Below are 16332 nucleotides of genomic sequence, written 5' to 3'. Positions count from 1 at the left end.
TCTCACAGTTTGTAGGTTTGAGCCCCGCGTCGGGCTCCGTGCTGATAGCTCAGAGCCTGGAGCCTGCCTCCGATTCTGTGTCTCCCTCTCTCTCTCTGCTCCTCCCCCACGTGTGGTCTCTCTCACTCTCTCTCTCTCTCTCTCTCTCTCAGCACTAAATAAACTAAAAAAAAGTGCTGGTGGCACTTGAAGGTGGTTAATTTTGTTATGTGGGTTTTACCTCAAAATAAAACAAAACAAAACTGGTGGGCGTGGCCCGAGCATCAGGAACTGTTAGGCTCCCAGGTGTTTGTAACGTTGGGCCGAGTGTGTGAGATGCGCTGTGTGAGGTGTCTTGCCTGTTTTATAGCATCTCGTTCTTGCACGGTTACTGCCTGGTGCTCTTAGGTCCCTGATTGCAGATGTGGAAACTGAGGCTCGCAGAGGTTGGAAAGCCTCAGCCAAGGTCACGGGATGAGTAAAATGCATAACTGGGATTTGAACCTGGGTCTCTGAATCTCTGGGCCTGTGCCCTCAGCTACTCAGGAGGCAGGTTCCCCAGTGCCTTGGTGCACCCCGATGCTGTCCCCAGTGGCGGTGGTGTGGCCTGGAGTGGATGTGGCAGCCATAGCAGAGGGAGGGTGACTGGTCTGTGTGTACATCTCACATCTGATGCTGGAAGCCAGACGTCCTGATGGCCCCGGGACTGGAAGCATGGCCAGCAGTGAAGCCTGCCCAAGCCACTCTGGTGTCGGCCAGTCCCCACGATGCCTGTGATAAAGACTGGCCCGGCCCCCGCTCCCTGAGAAGCCCCGGCCCCTTTGCTAGTACGGTCTGATTTCACTGTAACAGGTGACCCTGTTCTGACTCGTCCCCTCCCCCTCTCTCCCACAGTATTCTCCCAGCATGAGGGCCACCTACCTGTCCGTGGCGGATGAGCACCTGAGGCACTACGGGAATGAGTTTCCAGCCTAACACGCGTTCCGCAGAGGTTCCTGCCTCCTTGATCTGTTTTGGTTTTTAATTAATGCCAACGCACGCATTTCTTCAATAGAAACCAAAGGCGTCTGGAGACTGGACGCAGGACCACGGGATTGGCAGGCTCCTGGGGCTGCAGAGAAGCAGGGAGAGTCAGCCCGGGCTTGGCTGAGATTCCTGACCAAAGGCCCAGGCGGACAGAAGACCCGTGACTCGGGCCAGCCTCTCCCTCCTCTGCCCTCCTGTCCACACCGGAAACGCCCGCAGGTGCTTAGCCACGCCGAAGCGGGGAGCCTCGTTCTGCTCACCCCCACATCCCACCCTCGCCAGTTGGGGAGCGGCAGTAAGGAGGGTCGGGCGTCACCACCTGAGAGCTGTATGGTTCTCATTGCCAGGACCGTGCCTCTTGCTAACACGGCCGGAAGTCCGGGTGACCACCCGCCCTGAGTCCCTCTCTCCTCTCGGCTGCCCGGCTGATGGGCGGCATTTTCCCGGGGATAAAAACGGAAGAGCTGATCAGGAGATGCCTCTAAGGGAGGTGATGTCCCTGATGAGACGAGACACTGTCCAAATCAGTGCCCCGGAGCCACCAGACGGACTCTCCCTGGACCACAGAGGGAAGGTGTTGGAGAGGCTGTGTGGTGGGTGGTTCCCGGGCTGAGGGACCACAGCTTCGTCCCTCGTAGGCTCCTCGTAGGTGAGAGCCGGGGGCAGTGTGGGTAACAGCAGCCACTCTCTGCTCATCCTTTGCGCCCTTCCCCGCCTCTCCTCCATTCCAGAATCGATGCTGTGAGTTGGTTCGCCGCAGGTAGGGACAGTCTCAGGTATTAATAGACACTTTGAAAGCGACTTTAACTTTTTTTTCCTCCCAGTGTTTTGAATACTTTGATTATCCAAAGAATTGAAGCTCACAGCACATCCAGTTTTTACAATAGACTTGGGGCTCACTCCTTACCCCCGGCTGCAGATTTGTCTGGCATCGGCCGGGTCTTTAAGCATCTGCAGGGAGGGAGGGTTTTGAAACAAAGTACAAGATAAGTGAGACACGCTGTCCCGAGCTGCTGCTCGATGGGGATGTGGGTTCATCCCAGTCGGAGAGGAGGCCCTTTAAAACAGGAAGGAAGCAAAGAGGGACAGCTGACCAGAGTCCCCTGTTCTGGGGAATGCCCATGTGAATTCGCCCCTCCCTTTTGTCTTTGAGCAAGTTTGCGGTAAAAGGTTTCAGCAAAATGAGACGACTGTGTCTTGACCTGAGAGGGGCCTCTTTAATCCCCCCAACCCCGGACCCATCCCGTTGTCCTGGGATGTACCTGCTCGCTGAGAAGGAGCTTGTTGGCCAGGAGGAAACAATGACCCACCATCCTGACTGCTGAGGATCTAGGGTTAGGGTCTCTGGTGCTTCTAATCTCCTGTCAACTCAGAGTTCGAGACACTGAACCCCCACAGCCTTGCTCACCCGAAGCCAGGGGCGTGGGGAGGCGTGGCTTGGAACCAGGGCTCCATTTCCGTTTGGGGAGAGCCACTTTGCCATCAAAACACTCACAGCAGAATGGCTGTCCACGCCCGGCCCCGGCCCCGGGACAGAACAGAGCCACGGGGCATCCAGGACTCCCGTCTTACCTGCGTTAACCTCGACATCCCGTGTACCGTAAATATATCTGTGTGGGGCCACATCGCACGCAGATAGGAACTCCGTGGTGTCAAGATGTTGCTTCTTAACATTTTGTGGTTGGCAACTGTAGAGTTGTTTTTAATGCATGTAAACTAAACTAGAATCCTTCGGGTGGTTCCTGAAGGAGCCAGGTGGGCCCACTTCTGCTTGGTACATGTGCGCCCTCACCTGGGGAGAAATAAACCACTTGTACTAAAGCGTGCACTCCGTCTAACTGCCTCCGCTGCGGGAGTGACAGGGGCACCGAGCGCTCCCTTCCAGCTGGGTTTTGGTGGGGAGGGCTTCTCGGCAGATTTCAGTGACTTCAGTGCAAGGGTTGAAAGACGGGATGATTTTTTTCTTGAACGTTGTTTTTTAACTTGTTTTTAATGTTTGTTTATTTTTGAGAGACAGAGCATGAGTGGGGGAGGGGCAGAGAGAGAGGGAGACGCAGAATCCGAAGCGGGCTCCAGGCTCTGAGCTGTCAGCACAGGGCCCGACGCGGGGCTCGAACTCACGAACCGTGAGATCATGATCTGAGCTGAGGTCGGACACTTAACCGGCTGAGCCACCCAGGCGCCCCAAGACAGGACTATTGAAGGAATGTCACAGGACCTCTCGTGTGGCCTCCAGCTACTCTTCAGGACCAAGGACAGGCCTTGTTTCCCCCGCCCCAGTCTTTCTCCCAAGTTCCCCCTGAAGGTCAGTGCTCTTAATGTTGCTAGTAATAAGTAGTGGCATTTATTGAGCACCTGCAGTGTACTGAGGACTGTCCCAGATAGTTATGTGAATTGTTAATTAAACACGATCCCTCTGGGCTGGGGCACTGAGATGCCCTGTACCCTTCATAGGGCAGACTCCGGCTCTCCGCCCGTGGCCCTGTGCTGCTGTTGACCCTTGTGTTCGGCAGCTAGGCTCCCAGAAGTGACTGCTTTGTAAGGAGCTTCCTGAAGGGAGTAGATTATGCATCCTTTGGGAGCACTTGAGGTGTGATACAGAGGGCTGTGTACCACAGAACATGCCAGACTCAGAACTCTGCATCCCTCAAACCTGAGCATCAGGACTAGGGCATTTCTCAAATGAGAATGTTTCCCCCACCCCGTGTAGAGTTACCTTTCTCCCTCATCTCAGGAAACCAAGAGCACTGGGGAAAAGGCTTGAAGCAGTGGAGAAACCAATCTGATTTCTTTTAAATGTTTCTTTAGTTTTGAGAGAGAGAGAGAAGCACACAAGAGCGAGCACGGGAGGGGCAGAGAAAGGGGGAGACAGAGGATCCCAAGTAGCCTCTGTGCTGCCCGCGCAGAGCCCAATGCGGGGCTCGATCCCACAGACCTTGAGATCCTGACCTGAGCTGAAATCAAAAGTCAGACGCTCAACCGACTGAGCCACCCAGGCGCCCCCGCCCCCCATCTGATTCTTTCTTTAAAGGTAACTGCAGTTCAATGCTCAGATGAGATTCACTTTGGGGGCTTTCGTTGTCTCTGGGAGCTGCAGAGAGACCCGCGCTGCAGGCAGGGGCCTGCATGAAGTGGGAAGGAGGCCACGTGGGGATGCACAGCTGAGGGTGGTTTGGGTCCCCACGTGTGTCACCCGCTAACCCCTGCATTCCTGCCTTGGCCTGCACCAATCTCTCACCAAGGGAAAGGGGTGGGGTGAGAGGGCCTCGGTGCCCAGCATGCCCGTGTTCTGCCTGCCTGGCCCACCAGCGCAGCCTTTAGCGTTTCTAAACACCTCTGAACAGCACTGACCCCAGACCCAGGAACCTGCTCCCAGAGAGGAAGTAATGAACATCCGGCCCTCTGTAAGGGGAGCCTCTGCCGGGAACAGGTGTGCGTTTGAGTCTGTCGTTCAGGGCCAACTCCCCCGTGTGGAGCGGCGACCGCGTGGTCCTTTCTCCAAAGCTGACTCCTCTCCAGGAGCCCTGAACTGTGCTGTGCCGTGCTTTCGCCCCCTCTAACGTTTCGGGGTCTCGTGTCTCAAAGAACTGGGGGCAATATCACTGCCTCTGGGCTCTACAGTGTTGGGGGAGCCGTCAGCATTCAAGAGGCCTCGGGTGCCCCCTGACGGATGTACCCAGGTCAGGAGAACTTACTTTCCTTTCTTCTCCCTTTCAAATTTCAATTTCCCTCCTTCAAAAATGCATTGATTGCTTATCACAGGAGCCAGCAAACTACCTCCCGTGAGCTTAGTCTGACCTGTTGCCATGTGTGGCCTCTGTGAGCGCAGTTTTTGTATTTTTTAATGGGTTTTTTTTTTAATCAAATACTTGCAACTGATTTTGACAGTAGAGAATACTAATCCTGAGTCTCAGTGAAACAAGGTGTTGTCCCCCCTCCAGAGAATTTCGTTCTCATCAACAGTCCTGTCCTACAAAAAAAAAAGTATACTCAGCATAATATTTTGAATTTCGCTAATCAACAACGGGGATGTTTTTCTCTTGTCGTATAAGTATCTACGAAATGTCTTTGGTTTTTCTCCTTAACCTGCAGCCTAAAATATTTACTCTCTCTTAAAGTAGTTTGCAGGTTGCTCGCCCCTGGCCTAAGCACATCACCTTCTCTAAATCCTGGGACTACAGAAGTCTCTAAGGCAATCGTGGCCTTGACTTCATAGCGTTTACAAATAGACAAGGCTTCCTGACTCCTAGATGGTGCCTCTTCTCTGTTCTCACATGTAGAAAGGGCTAGGGAGTTCCGTGGGGTCTCTTTTATAAGGGCAGGAATCCCATTTACGACAGTTCCACCTTCCTCATGACTAATCACTTCCCAAAGGCCCCACCTCTGAATACCATCACACTGAGCATTAGGATGTCAACATATAAATTCAGGGAGGACATAACCATTCCAACCATAGCAGGGGTGTATGGGAACTCTTTGTACCACCTTTACAACTTTTCTGTAAATCAAAACTGACAGTGGACAATCTGAAAAGGAAATTTAAAAAATAATTATGTTTACAATAGTATCCCCCCCAAAAGCCCTTAAGAATTAGCCAAAGAAATGAAAGTCTTGTATCATGAAATCTATAAAACATTGCCGAAAAAAATTAAAGGAATAAATGAATGGAAAGACATGCCATGTTCACAGATTGGAAAACAATATTGTTGAGACGTCAATACTACCCAAAGTGATCTACAGACTCAACAAAACCCCTGTTGAAAAATGACATTTTTTTTTTTGCAGAAATAGAAAAACCCATCCTAAAAATCCATATGGAATCTCCTCAAGCCCCAAATAGGCAAAAGATCTTGAAAAAGAACACAGCTGAAGGACTCACACTTCTGATTTCAAAACTTACTGCAAAACCACAATAATTAAGAGAGAGTAATGCTAGCATGATGTCAGACATAGAGACCAACAGAGTAAAACAGAGTCCAGAAATTAACTCTCACATGTGTGGTCAAATGATTTTCAATAAGGTCAAGGTCAAGGTAATTCAATGGGGGAGAGGACAATCTTTTCAACAAAAGGTGCTGGAAAAACTGGATATCTGGGTCACCTGGGTCGTTCAGTTGGTTGAGCAACCAACTCTTGATTTCGGCTCAGGTCATGATCTCACAGTTTACGAGATCAAGCCCCACATTGGGCTCTGTGCACTGAGGGCACACAGCCTATTTGGGATTCTCTCTCTCTCTCTCTCTCTCTCTCTCCCTTCCTCTGTTCTCTCTCTCTCTTTCAAAATAAATAAATAAACTTAAAAAGAAAAAACTGGATATCTACATGGAAAAGAATTAGGTTGGTCTCTTAACCAAAAAGCAAATACAGCAAAAATTAGCTAAAAATGGATCAAAGACCTCAAAATAAGACCTAAAGTTATAAAACTCTTAGAAGAAAGCATAAGGTAAAAACTTCACAACGTCAGATTTGGTAGTGATTTCTGGAGCATGACCCTAAAGGCACGGACAATGAAAGAAAAAATAGACAAGCTGGATTCATGAAAAAAAAATTAATTTTTTTTGTAATGTTCATTTATTTTTGAGAGAGAGAGTGCAAGCAGGGGAGGGGCAGAGAGAAGAGGGAGACACAGAACCTGAAGCAGGCTCCAGGCTCTGAGCTGTCAGCACAGACCCGGATGGGGGGTTGAAGTCACAAACCGTAAGATCATGACCTGAGCTGAAGTCAGACATTTAACCGACTGAGCCACCCAGGTGCCCCTAATTCATGAAAAAGTTTTAATTGGAGGCATCAGAAGACACTATCAACAGAGCAAAAAAGCAACCCATAAAATGGGGGAAAATATTTGCGGATCACGTACCTGATAAGGGATTCATATCCAGAATATATAAAGAGCTCCTACAATAACAAAATAAAACCTGATTCAAAACTGGACAAAGGACTTGTGTAGACATTTCTCCAAAGAAGACACACAAACAGCCAAGAAGCACATGAAAACATGCTCCCCATCGCTAATCGCTGGGGAAATGCAAAGCAAAGCTATGGTAAAGTCCTGCCTCCCATCCATTAGGATGGCAACTATCAAGAAACAGGAAGGAACAGGGGCGCCTGGGTGGCGCAGTCGGTTAAGCGTCCGACTTCAGCCAGGTCACGATCTCGCGGTCCGTGAGTTCGAGCCCCGCGTCGGGCTCTGGGCTGATGGCTCGGAGCCTGGAGCCTGTTTCTGATTCTGTGTCTCCCTCTCTCTCTGCCCCTCCCCCGTTCATGCTCTGTCTCTCTCTGTCCCAAAAATAAATAAACGTTGAAAAAAAATTAAAAAAAAAAAAAGAAACAGGAAGGAACAACTGTTGGAAAGGACGTGGAGAAACCGGAACCCTTGTGCTCTATCAATGGGAATGCAAAATGGCACAGCTGTTGTAGAAAACAGTACGGTGGCTCTTGGAAAAATTAATAAATTCTATTAAGCAGATAAGGTTGCCATAGAATCCAGCAATTCTCCTTCCCAAAGATTTGAAAGCACCGTTTCTTTTTAAGATTTTATTTTATTTTTTAATATTTATTTATCTTTGAGAGACAGAGAGAGAGAGAGAGACAGAGCACGAGCAGGGGAGGGGCATTAAGATTTTATTTTTAAGTAATCTCTACACCTCCCGTGGGGCTCAAACTCACAACCCCGAGACCAAGAATCACAAGCTCCACCGACTGAGCCAGGCAGGCACCCCAAAGCACACTTTTGAAGAGAGGTTTGTGCATCCACGTTCACAACACCATTATTCAGAGTAGTAAAAAGCGGAAGCAATCCTAGTGTCCATCTGTGGATATAAACAAAATGCAATGCATACATGCAATGGAATATTATTCAGTCTTTAAAAAGGAAGAAAATTCTTAAAAAAAAATTTTTTTTAATGTTTATTTATTTTTGAGACAGAGAGAGACAGAGCATGAGTGGGGGAGGGTCAGAGAGAGGGAGACACAGAATCAGAAGCCGGCTCCAGGCTCCGAGCTGTCGGCACAGAGCCCAACGCGGGGCTCGAACTCACTGACCGTAAGATCATGACCTGAGCCAAAGTCGGTCGCTTAACCGACTGAGCCACCCAGGTGCCCCTAAAAAAATTTTTTTTAATGTTTATTTATTTTTGAGAGAGAGACAGAGTGTGAGCGAGGGAGGAGCAGAGAGAGAGAGGGAGACACAGAATCTGAAGCAGGCTCCAGGCTCCGAGCTGTCAGCACAGAGCCCGACGCGGGGCTCGAACTCCCGAACCTGAGATCATGACCTGAGTTGAAGTCGGACGCTTACAGACTGAGCCGCCCAGGCACCCTGAAAATTCTTTTTTTTTTTTAAGTTTATGTATTTATTTTGAGAGAGAGCACGAGTGAGGGAGAGGCAGAGAGAGAGAAAGAGAGAATTCCAAGCAGGCTCTGCGCTGTCAGCCCAATGCAGGGTTCGATCTCAAACTGTAAGATCATGACCTGAGCTGAAGTCAGATGCCTGACTGAGCCACCCAGGCACCCCAAAAGGAAGAGAATTCTGACACCGGCTACAACCTGGCTGAACCTTGAAGACATTATGCTGAATGAAATAAGCCAATCACAAAAAGACGTGTGATTCCACTTCTGAGGTGCTGAGAGTAGTCAAAATCATAGGGACGGAAGGTAGGACTGTTGGGTGGCAGGAGGTGGGGGAGGGGGAAATGGGGAGTTAGGGTTTCATGGCTACAGAGTTTCAGTTATGCAAGATGAAAAAGTTCTGGAGATGGTCGGTGGCCCAACGTTGTAAGTGCACTTAATGCTGCTGAACTGAACTCTTAAATATGGTTAAGGTGATACGTTTTGTGTTCTGCGTATTTTACCATGATAGAAAAAAATCGGAAAAAGAACAGGTGGGGGAAGACAGCAGTGCAATGGATCATGGACTGGCCTGGGGGGGGGGGGGACATGGGGGGGGCGCCTTCAGCCAAGGATTCCAGGAGTCCATTGCCCTGTGATTGGGCAGAGATCAGAGAGAATTGAAAATTGTTTTTAACGGGATCCCTGTGCAAACTCCTAATGATACGACCTCATGCTGGCTTTCCCGGCCGGCGCGGCTGAGACAGACCTGCCAAGGGGTGACGGCCGTTGTGCCAGAGAACAGAGGTGCCCAAGGCTGTTGGAAGCACTGGAGGCCTTCTGAGTGCAGGGAAGGATGGGGGGAGGGAACCTGTAATAAATCACTGCGATCCCAAGAGAAAGGTGGCTGCAGGTACGCTGCTCCCACTTCCCCACCCAGGGAATAATGTGTGCACAGAGGGTCTCCTCTTTCCAGGGCTGGGGGTGGGGGAGGGGGAGGAGGATGCCAATGTTTCCAGCCCCAACCAGCCAGTGCTCCATTGTGCAGCCGATCTGTTTCTTCTGGACGTTTTGTCTGCGTCTGATTTGCCTCCGAGCACACAAAGCCAGTTCGGTGGGGCTTTTAGACGCTCCTGCACCCAGCCGCCAGCAACACCCTCAGCGCCCACCCCGAGGAAACCCTTTGCTTAGAGACGCTGGTGGGAGCAAGGGCCGGGGGGAGGGGAGGGGGGGTTGGTGGCAGCCGTCACTGTGGGGCTTGTTAGTATGTTTGGGCAAAGTGCCATCGTGCTGGGAATTCTGTTGCACCTGCCCAGTTAAAGGCAGGTGACTAGTGGCGAAGACACACTATGGAGAAGTTGGGGAGCCAGAGTCGGGGACATTTGCTTTCTTCCTGTAATCTGACAGCTCCAAAAACCCACAGGGAGCTGTCCAGATGCCTCAGCCTTCCTCACAGGACACCCCACAAACTGGCCCCAGCTGGCCTTTGCAAATTCCTCTCTGATTTTCTCCCCTACAGGGACTGTCAACTCCTGCCACAATGATGCGTCAACCTCCCCCAAGTGTCTTTCTTCCATCACAAATGCCCCTCCCTTGCATACACCATGCCCTCCCCCCAATCTGGAATGCTCTCCCCACGCCTTCCCCTGCGACTTACCACCATTTGTCAAGACCAGTTCCAACCCCAAATCCCACTTTGGGGGCTGACACATCCCCTGTCTACCCCCGTCCGGATCTCCAGCACCCATCCCTAAACTTGGTTAGCCTGATTCCCCGAGATGGGAAGTCCAGAGCTGACAGCCATGGGCACTCTGCTGTGTTGTCTCAGTTGTGTCTCCCAGTTCTGTCACTGTCCGCCCCAGGAGTCTCGGGGCGCCCGGGTGGCTCAGTTGGTTGAGCGTCCAACTTCAGCTCAGGTCACAATCTCACAGTTCTTGAGTTTGACCCCCACACAGGCTGTCTGCTGTTATCTCCCCTGTCCCCCTCCCGCCCCTCCCCCGCTCGTGCACCCTCTCTCTCTCTCTCTTTCAAAAATAAACAAACATTAAAAAAAATTTTTTTTAAAGAAGGTTGAGTCTTAGTAACTCTCCCAAGGTCATATGATCAGTAAACGGCCCAGCTGGGATTCAAACCCACGTGAGCTAGCCCCCCCCACCCATACCCCGCTCCCCGTTTACATTATCTAGCTTCATTGCCTTAACCCCAGGAGAAACTTCATCGTATTCATTCATGCATTCCGTGAACACTTACTGCCTGTTTACAACCAGCAGCTAAGCTGTGGAAACACCCCGCCCCACTTTCCGGGGCTTGGTTATTGCACGAGGTGCCCGGGATAGGGTAGCACAGGGGCGACTGGGGGGGTTTAATTCCCAGTGAGCGGTTGAGGGACCCCGACGGAAGGGACAGGAAGACAACCTGCCAGGCGACAGGGAAGTAAGTAGCAGAGCCCGGCATCACCAACCAGGGCGCATGACTTCCGAGGCGCTGTCTACAATAGTTTGCATCGTCTCAGGATCTTGCCCGGTGCGTTTTCTGTAGACTTGGATAAGCACCTTCGCAGAGATGACACAAACGTCTATTCTTGCCAGTGTTTGATCGGCTTGGTTAATTTTTCTCCCGACTCTGGAGACTTCCACAAGAGGGAGTGCTTCCGACGCAGCGGGATGGGCAGTCACGTGCTCTGGGGAGCCCTCCGCCCCCGCGTCCAGGCCCAGCTGGGGGTTGCTAGGCAACGGGTAAACGCCGTACCTCGGAGCCGTTGGAGAAGCCCGGTGGCGGGGGCTCAGGTGCTTCCCCTGCGGCCAGGCGGCGACGCGAGCGAGCTGACGAGGGTAAGGGCGCGGGCCGGGAGGAGGCCGAGGCTGAGGAGGAGAGGAGAGTGAAGCAGGGAGCCCCCGACGGTAATAATCAGCGACAGTGCCAGAAACTCTCCGTGGGGGCAGCCTCCTGGGACAGCTCTGCCGGAGGGTGGGGGGCCAGGTGTCCGCGCCCCATTCGTCCCGGCTGCCCTCAGTCCTCGCGACTCACCGGACCATGCAGGTTCTGGTCACCTTGCCTCCTACACCCCCTGCTCCCAGTCGGTCTGGCCCTGATCCCCGGGGTCTCTTGGAGGGAGGGAGACCTCTAAAGGGTTCACAGCTGGCTGGTGGGAAAGTAGAGTCTGGGCTGAACTGGGGGGAGGTGAGCTTTCTCATAAGAAAGGAGGGAAGGGAATTCAAAATTACTGAGCACAGGCTAGGCAGCAGGTCCCCTAAAATGCATGATTTTATTTACTCCCCAACCTGAGGGGGACATTTTTTTTTTAGTTTATTTTTATTTTGAGAGAGAGAAAACGAGCAGGGGAGGGGCAGAGAGAGAGAGGGAGACAGAATCCCAAGCAGGCCCCGTGCTGTCAGCACAGAGCTGGATGCAGGGTTCGAGTCCACAAACCGTGAGATCACGACCTGAGCCGAAATCAAGAGTCGGATGCTTTTAGAGGACTGGGCCACCCAGGCGCCCCTTATGCCCATTGGGATACCACGTTCAAGGTCACACGCTTAGTTTCACCTTCCTGCAACGTGTTCGAAGTTGATCACGCTCTCTTGAACCACAGAAGTGCATTCTCGGGCGTTCAGACCCTGTGATTCCCCCTCTCACCTCTAGCTCTGCTTTGTTTTTCCAATCAGAAAAGGAAGAGGAGGGGAGAGAGAGTTCTAGGAGAGAGCCCTGGGACCCTGCTGGCCCTCAGCATGCTCACAGTGGGAGTGTTGGGCTCCTTCTTGCACCAGGCACTGGGGATGACGATGGATGAAAAGACCACAGTCTGCCCTCAAGGAGACAGTGTTGTAGTGGGGAGAGCAGGTTACCACCAACACAGCACCCTTCGGTTCTGGGGACCTCCTCCCACCTCTGCCTGTCCTCCCCCTCCACCTGGAGCTCACCCCAGGTGGACCCCAGTGTGCCTAGCATTGCCCTGGTGGGATGCCCTGGTGAGGGAGGGCAGGGTGGATTCCTAGCGAGGTCTGTCTCATTTGAAGGACCCCGTATTCCAGAAGGTGCACAAGGACATAAGAAAGAGGGAAGGAAGCTCTCCACCTGTGTTCCTCTGCCCAGCCAGGGGCACATAGAGGCCACATAGAGGCCACATAGAGGCCATCAGTCCCAGGCACAAAGACTAAGGGCTGCCCCAGGGACCACAAGGAAGGGGAAAATGTTCTCGCGTCTATACCGCGTGGAGTCCAGCGCGGAAGGAAGGCCAGCCACCTTCCTCTTGCCTCTACACTAAGCTCCCAAACGGAGCCCCTCCGCCCCGCGGCTCCCTCAGCCCCACCCAAGCTTGGAAAACACACTTTCTCTTAAGTCGAGGGAAGTTCTTTCCAGGAATCACGGTGCGCCTTATCATTACGCGAGAGGAGTTTTTGTTAACTGCTGGAGGTCCCAGTCTGACCGTCCTGGCACGCGGGAGACGGTTGCAGTTTTGATGTTCACGCCAGCACGTCCCCAGCCAGACGTGTTCTTATGTTTGGGACTCGCTGCAGAGTCCCGCTTGCCCCTGGGTCTCTAGGTTCCCACGGGTGGGGGACCCCCCTCCCCAGACTCCCAAAGAGCAGCAGTACTGCCCCCGCCTCCCTTGGAAGCCCCCCTGCCATCCCCCCCCCCCCCACAGGCAGACAGCTCTGCAGCCGGCGGCCTCTGTCTCACCAGGGCGGGGAGAGACCTCCTGAGACCCCCGCTCTGACCTCGCTATTCATCTTCGGGCCCTGCCGGCTTGGGAGAAAGAGCTCACTCTGGGTCCCTGAATGAGCTGTCTTCCCGTCACCGGGCCAGCCTTTAAATGTCCCCTCTGTCTGCCACCAGATAGAAAACAATGCCTCCGTTCTCGCCCCTGGTTTGGCCTTGGGAGGAACCAAGGAGGAAAGCGAAGCTGTTTCACATATGATCTGGGCTAAAGAGGCTATTTTTGCGCCCCTGGAGTTTCCTCACGTTCTTAAGCCTCCTTGTGTCCCCAGAGAACTGGCTTTTGCAGCAAGTGTCTTTTACCAGAAGGAGAGACAGGCAGCCCGTCGTCACTGTGGGGGCCCAGGAGCAGCGCTGTGGCCCCTCCGCAGGGCGCTGGTGAAGGCGAGAACTGACCGTCGTCTTCACAAGGCCCTACCCTTGCCCATGTAGAATGGACACACTGGGGCAACTTCTGCCACTTGTGTTTCTGTTCCCATCCTCTGCTGTCCGAGCCACGGCCTCTACCTTTCCCGGGTTACAAGAGAGTTTCCAGACCAGGAGAAAGAGCAGGAGATCCTGTTTCCTGTGAGTCTGACTCAGGTCAAGCAGTTCTGGGGCTGGAAGCAGGCTGGGATGACGCTGCCTTCGAGGAACATCGTACACAGATGCAAAGGGGCCTAGGATAACCCTCACTCCCTCACTCCTACCCCAGCGGCTCCAAGGCCCAAGGCCACTCCAAGCAAGTGCTTCTGGGCTGTCACAATAACTCTTGGCCTTGCATCTCAGGCGCCAGTGGCCATGGCCCACTGGTCTGGCACCTTGCAGCCTTGGAGGTAAGAGGAGGCAGCTTAGACACACGTCTGGTCGTAACATTCACCCAGATTGTGAAAAGCACAAATTGCCAGCCCCCCCCCCCCAGACATACAGTCCACATTTGCAAGAGGGGCCTGGGAACCTCCATAGTTTGAACATCCCAGGTTTGGAGCATGCTGGCTGAGAAATTAAGAACCCTCACTTTAAATCGGTGCTCCTCAACCTTGGCTGTACGCTAGGATTCATTCACCCAGGAGTTTAACACCTACTGCCGAGAGATTCTGATTTCGTTTGTCTGCAGTTTAACCTGAGGGTTGTGATTTTGTAAAGCCCTCTGGGAGTTTCTGTGTAGCCAAGGCTAAGAATCACTCTGCCGTAGAGCCAGACGTGTCTAGGCCCCAGCTCTGCCTCAACTTAAGACCCACCACCTTTGACAAGATGTTTGAACTCTCTGGGTATTGTTTCTTCATATGTAGAATGAGAATTGTGAGTTTGGGGGGTTGTGGGGAGCATGCAGTGAGGGAACCTCTAAACTGAAGTCCACGGCGCCCGGGACCCCGCAAGTCTCTGTGTATCCTGGATGCAAGTCCTTTATCAGACCCAATATGCCGATATTTTCTCCAAGTCTGTGGCTTGTCTTTTCGTTTTCTTGATGTTATCTTTTGAGGTGCAGAGCTTTTAATTCAAAAGAAGTCCAATTTATCATTGTTTTTGCTTTTATGGACCATATTTCTGATGCCATGTCTAAAGAATCTGCCCTATCAGCGTCACGGAGATTTCCCTCTACGTTTCTCTCCTTAGTTTTCGCTCTTACGCTGGTGCCTGAGATCCATTTTGCGTTAATTTGTGTGTGTGGCATGAGGTAGGGGGTCCACGGTCATTCTTTCGCATGGGAACATCCAGTTGGCCCAGCACCATTTGTTGAAGAGACCGTCATTTCTCTGATAAGGTGCCTTAGTGCCTTTTTCAAAAGTCAGTTGGCCATAAGTATCAAAGTCTATTTCTAAACTCTCAATGCCATTCAATCGATACATATGTCTATTCTGATGCCAGTACCACGCTTTCTTGATTATTCAGCTTTGAGTGAATGTTTGCCAAATGAGTAGGTGAAATAAGGGAAACTATGAGAACAAATGTAAAGCATGAAGTCTGGCATTCACAAAACCTATGCATTCCTAGAAAAGTCTATGTAATTCGGGGCGCCTGGGTGGCTCAGTCGGTTAAGCATCTGACTTTAGCTCAGGTCATGATCTCGCAGTTCGTGGGTTCGAGCCCCACGTCGGGCTCTGTGCTGACAGCTCAGAGCCTGGAGCCTGCTTCGGATTCAGTCTCCCTCTCTCTGCCCCTCCCCGGCTCTCACTCTGTCTCTCTCTCTCACACACACACACACACACACACACACAAATAAACATCAAAAAAAATTTTTTAAAGAGAAGTCTATGTAATTAGTTTTTTTTAAGTTTATTTATTTTGAGAGAGAGAGAGAGCACAAGCCAGAGAGGGGCAGAGAGAGTGGCCTAGCCATGGTCAAGCAGCTGGCAAGTGGCAGGGCCAGAACTTGAAGTCAGTGCCCAGCCCAGCCCGCTTTCCAGTTCCACACTGTGCCCTGCCCAACCAGTCTTTCATTTTTTTTTTTTTTTTTTTTAAATTTTTTTTTCAATGTTTTTTATTTATTTTTGGGACAGAGAGAGACAGAGCATGAACGGGGGAGGGGCAGAGAGAGAGGGAGACACAGAATCGGAAACAGGCTCCAGGCTCCGAGCCATCAGCCCAGAGCCCGACGCGGGGCTCGAACTCCCGGACCGCGAGATCGTGACCTGGCTGAAGTCGGACGCTTAACCGACTGCGCCACCCAGGCGCCCCCCAACCGGTCTTTCAAAGGCCCACTATTCTGCCTGTGGAGGAAGTGGTCTGGCAGTCTCTCCCCTTCTCAGGCAGACTCCCAGCCCCATCGCGGTCGGAGTGATGTAGAGGGGAGTCTCCGGAAGGGCCCCCCAGGAGCGGTGAAGGGTAGCGCCCAGTAAGCTAGAACTCTGGGAAGGGGTGGGTGGCCTTTTGGACAATCGGGTGGTTGGGTGGGAGAGTTTCCAGAGAGGCCTGGGGCTCTCCGATCTGTGTGCTGTAGGGTCAGATCCAGGGCGTGGCCGGAGATTTAGTTCAACATAATCACCATGAGTGTTTCTCCCTGCCTCCCAGTAAACATGTTAGCTCGGTAAAAACTGCATCATTTGGTGAGTAAGAGCTTTGGAGTCAGGCAGAGCAGCTGAACCGCTTACTAACTACGTATGTGGCCCTGGGCAAGACACCCAGGGTATCGCTAAGTATGAGATTCCTGAAAGGTAGAATGGTGATTTTATTGTCTACCTCAAAGGGCAGTTGCAAGAACTGAACACGATAATGCTTAGCAGGTACTCAGTACTCAATAAATGATCTTTTATTATTTAAGTTTATTTGTGTATTATGAGAGAGAGAGAGAGCACGAGCAAGGACGGG

The 16332-nt window shown here is 51.9% G+C and overlaps 1 protein-coding gene across 1 annotated transcript in view; it reads left to right on the top strand.

Annotated features, from left to right (window-relative positions):
• The window catches only part of TTYH2 (tweety family member 2), a 38096-nt gene extending 35334 nt beyond the window's left edge, over nt 1-2762 (top strand). The window contains exon 14 of the mRNA XM_047080556.1: nt 874-2762. Within this exon, the coding sequence (XP_046936512.1) occupies nt 874-954 (81 nt within the window). The 3' untranslated portion in view covers nt 955-2762. The remainder of the gene's footprint in view (nt 1-873) is intronic.
• The last annotated feature ends 13570 nt before the right edge of the window (nt 2763-16332 follow it).

This window comes from Lynx rufus, unplaced genomic scaffold (assembly GCF_022079265.1).
Source record: "Lynx rufus isolate CCGP_SWC_20201006 ecotype Redwood Valley unplaced genomic scaffold, mLynRuf1.p SCAF_18, whole genome shotgun sequence".
In the NCBI taxonomy this organism is placed as follows: domain Eukaryota; kingdom Metazoa; phylum Chordata; class Mammalia; order Carnivora; family Felidae; genus Lynx; species Lynx rufus.
The sequence above is the reverse complement of the archived record's forward strand: the minus strand, read 5'-3'. Positions and strand labels throughout refer to the sequence as shown.